The following is a 12,318-nucleotide window of genomic DNA, read 5'->3' as shown; positions in this document are numbered from 1 at the left end:
TTCAAGTTAATGATTGTGTATATCACCTTCCACATGTAACCACTGAAGCATTTTAGAAGAAAGTGACTTCAGAGGAAAGTGGGCTTGTTCGGAAGACACTATTGCCAAAGCTGTGTGCTCTGACCAAACTATCATTCAGTTATACTGCATTAGAAACAAGTGGTCTTGACCTCATGGTTTGTAAATACTTTTTCCCAACCAGAAAATGGTAGTATTGGGTAGGTGGAGAGGAAGATATCTCAAGTATAATGTGTGTGTGTGTGTGTGTGTGTGTGTGTGTGTGTCTACATTATCACTATACTTCATTACATCTCTCCGTTGGCATTTTTAACCAGGTTTTAGAAAACAAGGATATTTAATCCAGAACTTGGTACATCATAGGTACTCAGTGAATGCTTACTGAAGAATTCGTTACAGTACTGTATTCCCTAAGTGTAACTTCCATAAAGCCTTGGGAAGTTTCGCGAGCCGACTTAATATGATCAATAATTCCTGGGGTTAGAATTTATATATTCAGTGTATAAATTATCCCAAGTTAGTGTAGAAGAATTTCATCATAAAGATCACTAAATATCATACAGAAATATGGGACCCCCGACCATATCTTTAGTTCCTTGATTTTCGGGGGAAGGATGTTTTCTAATATGCCCTGTGGAAACTAGGATTATAAACAGTGCTTCCAAAAATTAGGATGGAGATGACCTTGAGAATTCAAATCTGATAACCATCAAGCTTACATCAGATATTTTCCCTGAGATGAACTATGTAGCCCAAAGGAAATGAGGGAGAAAACACATACAAAGTACCTCCTTTAGCTCAGCTGTGGCTCCTGGGACCACGAGACTAGATGAGAGATAATGAGCAGGAACATTTTCTATAGGTAGAGAACTTGTCCAAGACAGTAACAACTTGTGTCCTCCAGAGTTCCTCTTTAAGCCTTTTAACTCTACCTACTTTGATAGGTTCAAAGAACATTTTTCTAAGGTACCCGCAGAATCATTTTTACTACTCTTCAGGATTGAGCCAAATTTTTTTCTCTCTCCGTTTCATTGCTTTTTGTGGATCAGTGATTGAGAAGACAAAATATTTTATTTCATACCATATAGCAGATTAGTACTTTTATTGGGTAGGATATATATTATATATAATATATATAGTATAAAACCTTAAATACATATATACCCTAGTAGTCAGAATAATATAATAAACCCCCGGGATCTCTGGGTGGCGCAGCAGTTTGGCGCCTGCCTTTGGCCCAGGGCGTGATCCTGGAGACCTGGGATCGAATCCCATATCGGGCTCCCTGGGATCGAATCCCATATCGGGCTCCCGGTGCATGGAGCCTGCTTCTCCCTCTTCCTGTGTCTCTGCCTCTCTCTCTGTGACTATCATAAATAAATAAAAATTAAAAAAATAAAATAAAATAAACCCCCATATACCTCCCCAGATTTCAACAATGATCAGCAATCAGCCATTCTTGTTTTGCTTAGTCTCTACCCCACCCAGTCTAATTTTTGCTTTGTTTTGCTAGATCACTTAAGGCAAGCCTGCATCCCTGAGATATCATATTATTACATCACCCATAAATACTCTAGTATATATTTCTAACACTGTAGATATGTTCTTGTAGCTTAGCCTCTGAATAGCAAATGGAGAGTGAGGTAGAAGACCACAGTGGAGAGGATGGAAACTAGTGAAGCACATATGTGCTTCTTCCCCTACACCTTCTTATATTGGTCTCATATACAAGAGAAAGGTGATAGAGATAATAAAGAAAAAATGAGAGAAATGAAAGACAAGGAAAAGAAAATACATTTGTGACTGCTTCTCATTTTCCATCCTTCCCCAGCCTCTCCTTGTCCACATCCCTAATACCCTAGTCCACACTCCCAGTCTCCACCCTGTTGCTCACCTGCCCGCTGTCCCTCATATCTTCTTTTCACACTCACATCATCTCCTTTTGAACCCATTCATTGTTGCCTGTCCTCCGGGCTCTTGTTCTGTAGAAGAAAACACCATGGTAGAATTACTTGGTAGGATATCCCATCCATATAACATCCCTATGAACTATAGACAAGTGTTGTGTAGGTTTATATGTGGGAGAAGCAAGAGTGAAGACGTTGGCTCTGTCCTGGATGAGGTACATTCCTTACTTGTGTATGTTTTTGTGTAGAAATGTTGGTTTCTCATGAGATGTCCTTGTGCCATTAATGTTACACGTTAGATACGTTATGGCGTAAGAGGCTTTGGGGAGCCAGCCTACGAACCTTACCTTGAGAAATCATTTTTAACATTTTTCTCCCTTTGGTAAAGTACATTTCTTAGTCCAAATTACTGATTTACAGACAGACTTTTGGTACACAGCCAATTTATAAATAAAGTATTACATGTACATGAGATGCTAAAAGATGAATGTTCACTTTAATTCATTTCAAATTATGTCACTGTTATTCAACATTAAATCTGGCATATGTATTCAGCATGACAGGAAATGTGTCAAATGAGTATGTGATCATTATGGAAAAATTAAGATTTACAAACAGAAAGCGCATGTTACATGTAATAACATCTTCAGTAGAAACTGTTTTCAGTTTAGAAGCTTATGTAACATGATTTTATTGCTCAATATTTATTTAAGCTAAGCGTCTTATTGGCTTAATGTTATTAGTTATCTACTCACATATTTTACTATATAGCAGAAATGTAATATGGAAATGATAGTTATATGTAATATATTTGCATATTTAATATAAAACACATGATAAAATTAAGTTTTAACTATATAGTGAAATTTAGGCTTGCTAAGATATGTTTTTTCTTTTCTTTCTTTCTAGGATTATTTTTATCCAAAATACTTAGGTAAGTTGAAAGAATCTCAATTATATAACCATAGAGATAGAAGGGAATTTAGATATGATCAAGTTCATCTTCTAATATAATTTAATTAGCTTTGGAACTAAGATCTCATTTTATATGCAATTTTGCTGTGTTTTTTATTTATGGATATGTAGACAAGTTTGAAATGATTCATTGATTAATGTATGGCATTTTGACTTTTAGTCTTTTTCATTCTGTTTCTTTGTTATAAAGGTCCATGGGCTGATGATGAATTGTATTTAGGTATCTGGACACTCTTTATAAGCATATAAATTGTCATAGGTTATCTTAATATCGAGATACAGTTAACATATAACATAGTTTTAGGTATACAGCATAATATTTAATACATGTATATAAATGTTGCAAAATGACTACACAGTAATTTAGTTAATATCTGTCACCACACATAGTTACTATTTTTTTTTCCTGTGATGAGAAGTTTTAAGATCTACTTTCTTAGCAACCTTCAAATATACAACACGGTGTTATTAACTATAGTCACCATCCTATCCATTATACCCTAGGACTTGTTTACTTTATAACTGGAACTTATAGTTTATCTTTTAATGAAAGTAAAGATTTCTACACTCTCCAGAGCTTATGATATAAATCATCATAATTTAAATAGTTATAGAAATCATTAACAATGTCTTTCTTTGCAACATCATTTCACCATTCCCTCAAGTATCCTATCTATGTTTTGCTTTTTGATACCATTCTGGAGTCTCAAGGAAGGAGGTGGCATTTCTACACTCAGATTAGAGGATTTCAACTCAATATAAGTAAAACATAACAAAGCTCCAGTTTGCTTTAAGCAAATGTTTAAATATATTAATATTACTTTTATAAGTAGAGTACAATTTGCAAATCTTCAAAAGTCCCCTCTTTCTGATGGGACTCTCTGTAGGTCCAGCCCACACAGGCATGCTCGGACTCCTCCTTTAGGCTTGGAATATTCCCCATTTGTGCCTCTTTCCATCCAGTCCTTACCCCAGCCAACTTGAGGGTTCCAGCAGAAATCAAAAGGAAATACTCGTTGGGGGAAAAAAAGAACCCCATAGAAATGTGATCTAATATGCATTAATAACTATGCAGCTTAGAGTTGTTAATATGATTTTGCAAATAATTGTTTCTGTTAAACTCATTTCTCTTGAAGTTTGAAGTTTCATTATAGTTAAGGCTTTACTTTTTGTTTGCTTTTGTTTTGTTTCTGGATACCCATGCGGAAGTCCCAGAGGCCATCTTTAGATGGGGGATTATTTATACCTTTCCCCTTTTCCTAGGGAGCCTTACTCTGAAATGATGGTATGTTCTTATATTTACGATTCAGGGCAATCAACAAGATAAAAGCCCAAGACTACTAAGTAGAAGACCCTTTTAGAACCAAGTGTCCTTTTTCATAATTCCTGAAGTGGTTACTCTTACATGTGTTTGTGTTTGTGACGGTCTGACTCTTGTGTGGCACATCCTGAGCCAAGGAGATGCAATTGCAATATACTACATCTCATTTTATCTGTCTTCACAGCTGTAGGACATCAGTTCAGTGGTGTCTCTCTTTAGAATTTCATGGCATAACCATTTCTGTTCTGTGGGCTGTGGGGTGTTTTCCAGTTGACTTGTTATAATTTCTTTTTATAACTTACAATCTAATATTTACCTACTACAAAATCTTAAAATTTTTTTTTTCAAAATCTTAAAATTATTTAGTTTCTATGAGCCATAGTTTTCTCATTTGTCAAATGAATAATAACAATTTACCTAATAAGTTTCTAGCAAGAAATAATGTCAGGGGCACCTGGTGGCTCAGTGGTTGAGCATCTGCCTTTGGCTCAGGTCATGACCCTGGGGTCCTGGGATCGAGTCCTGCATCAGGCTCCCTACAGGGGGCCTGCTTCTCCCTCTGCCTCTCTCTCTGTGTCTCCCATGAATGAATAAATAAAATCTTAAAAAAAAAAAATATATATATATATATAGAGAGAGAGAGTATTAATCCTTGTTTTTTTAGGTCCATGTAATGAAGCTGTGTTTTTGCAGGCATCAGCAGCACTCTAGAAGTACATACTTTGATCACAGAGAACATTTGGATATAGATAAATAATCTAAATACATTTTAATACAGCTCTATGTATTTAGGGAAAATTCCTTAGATAAAATGCTTTTCTTTTTTTCTCCTTTTATCTTTCTCAACTTCCTCTTTTCTGGCTCTACTCGAATTGCTTTCCTCTTTGCTTTTATTATTTGGAGGCATGGTAGAAAAACCAAGTGCCAGAAAGCAAAAACAAAAACACCCCATAAGATGCAGGCTCTACTCCCAGATCTAAAGATTTCTATTGTGTCAGGTTAAGCAAGTTATTTAGCTTTTGCAGGTTCTGAATTTAAATGTGCACCATAATTATATTTTCTAACTTCAGACCTGTTGGGAATACCAAATAAGTATTTTTATATAGATAAGATTTTTTTACTACATCAAACTTTCTTCAAACATAAAGTATTATTATTTAACCAACAATAATATAAAATAAAGCTATACTTTTTATTATATTCTATTTTTTGATTCACAATCTATATTTTGGTCTTTATGTATGTATAGGTGTACGCAATAAATTCTACCATTGAAATCAGAAAAAAATGCTCTACTTATGCTTTTCTGTCATTTGATGTATATATTCTATAGGCCAATGGCGCAAATTGGAGGGAAAAAAACAACTTTATAATCTTGTTCTTGGCAAGGCTCACATAACTTTACAGTTATCTTGGTTATTCAGAAATCTCGTTACAGTGAGATAAAGACACCCAAGAACCTAGACCACTAATACTAACACAGTGGGTGGTGTTTAGAGATTCAGGGGTTCAGAAAGTACTTCAGTTTATCCACATATCCTATGTACTGCATTGGAAACATGGAATTTGATAAGGAATAATCTGGGTTTCATTATACAAACATAAGTTTTTAAGTTGTTCTTTCCATAGAAAGTAGAACAAATAGCTCTACTATTTATGTGAGTCTTTAAAATATTACATGACAGAGTGGATGATTGTATTAATGAGAGAGAAACTTCTTTGGAGAAATGTTAGGTTCTGAGCTTAATATAAACATTAGATATTTAGCTTCTCATTCTTGCCAAGTTGGTGAATTAGCCCAGACTGCTGACTCCTTCTCTTAAAATCATCTCAAGGGAAACATTGGCATTCCAGGCACTAATGATAACAACATAAAATGAAAAACAAGAAGTGTGAAAAATCCATGGATAAACTGAAGGCTGTTTTGACCTAGTATGTGTGTGTAGAAAGTGGGGCACTGACTGCTGAGGAGTGTTTAAACGCTGACCTAAACAAACAAATCAAGAAAAAAAATTAAAAGTACAATACTGCAAACTCTTAATAACAAGAAATAAGGAACTAACAAAAATAAAGATAGAAATAAGTTAAAAGAAAACAAAAGAGAAGATTCACAAAGTTAGTAAGTTAGATTGACCCCTAACAAGAATAATTAAGGAAAAAGAAAAAGAGGGAAAAAGAAAATGCCAAAACACAAAGAGTAGGATAAAAAGAGGAAATACGATAAGCCCAACTTAGATTGAATTTATAATGATAAAGATAATCATAAAATGTAATCACAAAATAATACAAATCGCTATACCGAAGTATATTTGGAAATTTGATAAAATGGATACATTCCCAGAAAAATATAAAACATTATAATTTTATATGAAGTAGATAACTTGGTTACAAATAATTACTAAACAAGTAAAACTTCAACCAAAGCCCTCTTCCATGCTCAAATCCAGAGCCAGATGTTTTATAGATGACTCCTTCCAAATTAAAAAAAAAAAATTGTTAAATTTTCTTTTATAAAAGTGTCCTAGAAGAAAGAATAAGATTCTACGCTGTGAGCTTATTTAGAAAACTTGGTGTAATCTTGATTCCAAAATCAGATAAGAGCTTCTGCACAGCAAAAGAAACAGTCAACAAAACTAAAAGACAACCTACAGAATGGGAGAAGATATGTGCGAGTGACCTATCAGATAAAGGGCTACTATCCAAGGTCTATAAAGAACTTATTAAACTCAACAACCAAGAAACAAACAATCCAATCATAAAATGGGCAAAAGACATGAAGAGAAATCTCACAGAGGAAGACATAGACATGGCCAATAAGCACATGAGAAAATGCTCCACATCACTTGCCATCAGGGAAATACAAATCAAAACCACAATGAGATACCACCTCACCCAGTGAGAATGGGGAAAATTAACAAGGCAGGAAACCACAAATGTTGAAGAGGATGTGGAGAAAGGGGGACCTGCTTGCACTGTTGGTGGGAATGTGAACTGGTGCAGCCACTCTGGAAAGCTGTGTGGAGGTTCCTCCAAGAGTTAAAACTAGAGCAACCGTATGACCCAGCAATTGCACTGTTGGGGATTTACCCCAAAGATACAGATGCAGTGAAACGCCAGGACACCTGCATCCCAATGTTTATAGCAGCAATGTCCACAGTAGCCAAACTGTGGAAAGAGCTTCGGTGTCCATCGAAAGATGAATGGATAAAGAAACTGTGGTCTATATTCTACAATGGAATATTCCTCAGCGATTAAAACGACAAATACCCACCATTTGCTTCAACATGGATAGAACTGGAGGGTATTATGCTGAGTGAAGTAAGACAATCGGAGAAGGACAATCATTATATGGTTTCATTCATGCGGGGAATATAAAAAATAGGGAAAGGGATTATAGGGGAAAGGAGAGAAAGTGAGTGAGAAATATCAGAGAGGGAGACAAAACATGAGAGACACCTAACTCTGGGAAATGAATAAGGGGTAGTAGAAGGGGAGGTGGGTGGATTACTGGGTGATAGGCACTGAGGGGGGCACTTGGGATTAGCACTGGGTGTTATGCTATATGTTGGCAAATCAAACTTCAATAAAAAATATAAAAAACAAAAAACAAAATCAGATAAGAACAAGAAATTAAAAATAAAATTCCCTTTCAATGATAAATTAATTCTAAATAAAATGATATCCAATCTAATCTAACATGTATTAAAAATAATATATCATAATAAAGTAAGGTTCTTTCCAGAAATTCAAGAATAGTTTTTTTTTTTTTTTAATTTTTATTTATTTATGATAGTCACAGAGAGAGAGAGAGAGAGGCAGAGACACAGGCAGAGGGAGAAGCAGGCTCCATGCACCGGGAGCCCGATGTGGGATTCGATCCCGGGTCTCCAGGATCGCGCCCTGGGCCAAAGGCAGGCACCAAACCACTGCGCCACCCAGGGATCCCTCAAGAATAGTTTAACATCAGACAATTTACCAATGTAATTGTCCACATAAATAGTACCTTATTACCTCAATTCATACAGAAAAAGCAGTTGATAAAGTTCAGCACTTAATTATAAAACTTTTGCAAACTATGATTATAAGAGAACTTTCTGAGCTTGGTGAAGGTTATGCAGAATACCATATAATTAACAAATTTTGATACTTTAGGACTAGTACTACTCTAGGTAAATGCCAGGTAAAAAAGAAAAAAATAGGACTGTCTTGGGGAAATTGGCATATATGGTCACTCTAATGAAATATGCACAGCAGGAGAGTAAGAAAGAAGGAAAGGAAAAAAAGGAGGAAGAAGGGAAAAAAGGAAAGAAAAAAAACCCCCAAATCTGGAGTAAACATTATACTTGCTGGATAAACGTTATATGTAGTCTCTTCATGATTGATGATAAGAAGAGAAGCACTGGAAGTTATAGCCAATGCAATAAGGAAAGAGAAATAAATAAGAATTATGTAGGTCATTGGCAAAATATATACCTATCATTAATTATAACTTATATGAGATATCCTTAGGAATAAGATCCATAGACAATATTTTAGAGCACATGAGAGATTTTTAGATAGCTCTAAGATTAGTCTATAAAAATCAGTAGTAGTTCTTTACACAAATAGTACAATAGAAAATGAAAAGATAATACCTCCTGCTGTAACAACAAATCTCATAAGACCTCTATAGAGAAAAATTTAAAACTTGAATTAAGAACATAGAGGATAAGCTGAAATCATGGAAAGACATTTCATGACCTTGATTGAGTGGTACCCAAAGGAGAACAATTCTTTCCAAATTAATCTATCTATTAAAAGCAATCTCATTTAGAATTTCAGATAGATTTTTTTTTAAAGGAATCCAGGAAGTTCAGTTTAGCTTATAAATCAGGGAATAAAAGTCTCCGCATGTCTAAATAAACCTTTAAAAATGTAAAAGGATGAAGCACCTCATCAAATATTAATAATTCAAAGGTATAGAAAGAAAATTATATGATATTGTGAGAACACGTAGACTAATGACACTACAGCGTTCAGAGACAGACCCATGTATATATGCCAGCCTAATATTTGATAAAGATAACACCGCAAATCACTGAATTGTTGAGATGCTAGTGTGGGGGAGATTGGCTAACTAATCAAAAATATAAATTTGGGTTTTTAAGTAACAACAAATGTAATGGTGTATTCCAGATGGAATAAAGACACTTAAAAAATGTTAAAGTAAAACCATGAAATTAAAGAAATAATACAGTAGACTATCTTTGTAAACAATGGCATGGAAAAAACTGCAAATGCACAAACCTTAAGACAAAATAATTGGTAAATTTGATTACAAGAGATTAAGAACTTCTTTTAAAAGAGACATAAAAGATAAGGTTAAGAGACAGATAACAGGATGAGATGATATTCATAAATGTCCAAATTTCTGCAAACCCACATAAACAATAAATAACTGCCAATAGGAAAATAGTTAATAAGGAACATTTTCAGAGGAGAACACAAACATTTTTTAAATGACATACATGTATGTCAGAAAAACTAGAAATCAGAAAAACAGCATGATATATCACTTTATTGCCTATTATGGCAAAAATTAGAAAGCCAAGATAGAGAAGTTCTTAAGTTCTCTGGTGGGAACACACCTCAGAAAAGCCACTAAGCACCTGCCTATCTAATGATCTGATGATTCCTGAAAGCCCTGGAAATATATTTCTTATGCATGGAGATGTCCATTGTCATGCAACTGGTAGAGGTGGGAACCGGGTGGCGACCTGAGTATCTTCCACAGGTGGGGGGTGGATTATAATAGTGATGGTTCCTTGCAGGGGGATAAAGTTTTAACAAGTCAAAAATGCGAAGCAGTTACATACGTGGCAGCAGCGTGGAGTGATCCTAAAGATACAGGGCCTCCCTGCTCCCTGCACTTGGGTGTGCCCTGGGGTTGCCTTGACCGGCAGACTGTGGTCGAGGTGACAAAGTGCCTCTTCATTAGCCCTGCAGCTTCTGGTTTCTTCCTCCTGGAAGCCAGCTGCCGTGAAAGAGGTGCCCCTTTAGGACCAGCCTGCCAGGAGAAACCCCACCACACGTAGAAGCCCTGAAGCATGACATGGCCGAGGACAGGGAGAGACGTCAGGGGAGCCTGACTGCCACCATGAGAGCCAGAAGCCAGCTGGGGATGGTCCTTCCAGCCTCAGCTTCCCTGGCTTACTCTATGTGCCGCAGGGACACACAGCCCAGCTGAACCCTTTCTGAATATTTGACCCACAGACGGTGAGCAAAATGCAGTGATTGTTCAAGCCTCTAATTTGGGGGGTTGTTGCTCAGCAGAAGGAAATCAAAATACCACTTCTTTAGCAAGTTGGGATTGGCTGTCCAATGAAGTGATTGACGTCCATAGATATGTCTGTATATATCAATGACGTTGTCTTCAGTGACTACTAAGAACTGTTAGGTTGTTGACACTAAAGGACTCCGAGTTAATGTAAGTATGTAAGTATTTACCTGTTATTTCAGCCGTTTTTGCTGCCATATTGCTGTATCTAATTTTGCAGAATAATAGTGAGGAATAAAATGAATGAAGTAAACCTACTTTGTAACAGTGAGGCATTATACCAATGTTGTTATTACTACTCCCTATGCAACAGCGGAAGAATTAGAAGTTGCCCGAAGCGATCAAAAACAGTGACTTATCTAGTGACTTAATTATAGACACTTTTAAATTAGGCTCTGGTCTACAGATTTGAGGGTAAATTTGGGTGTCTGCTGAAGAGTTAAGAATATAGATTTACTTGCCAATGAATTTTTCTGTTAATCTGCGATCTTTTTCATGTCTTGCTTTGGGGTTCTTCTTCAAAAAGAAGCTTCCATAAACCAGTTTTTCATGATTCTGTACTTACTGTAATCTTCCTTGTAGAATTTTTAATTTTTCAAAAATGTAGGTGGAAACATTTAGGGATGACATTTTGAATGCCAAATCCTATAAATCCACAGGAAGATGAATGTTCTATCACTTTGGATAATTTCTACCTCCACCACGATTTCAGATAAAGTAAGTGATTACATTTGTACTTACAGGTTGTCTTGGCTCTTTCCGAGCTGGATTGTTCACTGCTGCGCGCCTGTCCACTGATGCTTACCCCGATCTAAGGAGCTGTGTCACTGGTAAACACCTCTACCATCCATGTAAAAAACAAAACAAAGTAAAAACCCATAAGTGAATAAGGTACACCATGTAAACGTATAATGTGTAGAATCAACAAATGAGCCCTAGAAGTGTTCATGCCCAGCAAATAGGTATTCTCAAAACCACTTAAGAGGATGTCTTTTTTCTCAAATTTAAATGCTGCTCCTTTACTCAAAATAAATATTCCACCTACTGTTTAAGTTGAACAGTTCCTTGTTTACCAAGCTTTAGGGCATTGATTCAGGATTTTATTCCCAGATGGCTTTATTTTGAGTGTTGTTTCATAAATAATCACGTAGTTACGACCTCATGTTCTAGTTGATGAACAGGTTAAGGTGGCGTCATGTTTGTTCTTCTAGCTTTTGGCGTCAGCAACATAAATGTGAAAATGTTAGAACATCAAATTAGCCTTCTCCCGCTGTTCGTGTAGGGCCTAGTGATAATTCTGGCAGTTTACTGGTCTCTAACTTCCCAATTTCCCAGATGAGAGTCCAAGACGAAAAGGTGAAAGTGCAAGGCGTAAATCGGGAAGTTCATCTAGTGAATAATTTACATGTGGCATTGACATTATCCAAATACTCATTGGTCTCCGTTTTCTCTGATTTTAAATTGATTGTAATTACACAGGTAAGACAGTTTGCCTGAACGTGTGTATTTAATCCCATACTTTATTTTTTAATTTACCAAAGGATATGAAAATAAACTGATTAGCTTTTTTATAATTTTAATAATACCTAGTTTGTTACTACTTTTCACAAAAACTTTGTTGAAAAATTTGGAAATTGGGTTTTGGTTAGGTTTAATTTTTTTTTTTTTTTTTAATGTGTAATGGAAAATTCTTCAGGCTAACTTAAGCAAAGGGGAATGTGTCAGAAGGAACTTGCAGAGTTAACTAGGAGGCTTGAGAAACAGGTGTGGAAATGTGCTGG

At 35.7% G+C, this 12,318-nt stretch overlaps 1 protein-coding gene across 1 annotated transcript in view; it reads left to right on the top strand.

Moving 5' to 3' along the window:
- The window catches only part of PROS1 (protein S), a 64,114-nt gene that overhangs the window by 20,615 nt on the left and 31,181 nt on the right, over positions 1 to 12,318 (top strand). The window contains exons 3-4 of the mRNA XM_038582503.1: positions 2,835 to 2,859; positions 11,281 to 11,367. Coding sequence (XP_038438431.1) covers positions 2,835 to 2,859; positions 11,281 to 11,367 — 112 coding nt within the window. The remainder of the gene's footprint in view (positions 1 to 2,834; positions 2,860 to 11,280; positions 11,368 to 12,318) is intronic.

The sequence above is a fragment of the Canis lupus genome, chromosome 33, assembly GCF_011100685.1.
Source record: "Canis lupus familiaris isolate Mischka breed German Shepherd chromosome 33, alternate assembly UU_Cfam_GSD_1.0, whole genome shotgun sequence".
NCBI lineage: Eukaryota > Metazoa > Chordata > Mammalia > Carnivora > Canidae > Canis > Canis lupus.
The sequence above is the reverse complement of the archived record's forward strand: the minus strand, read 5'-3'. Positions and strand labels throughout refer to the sequence as shown.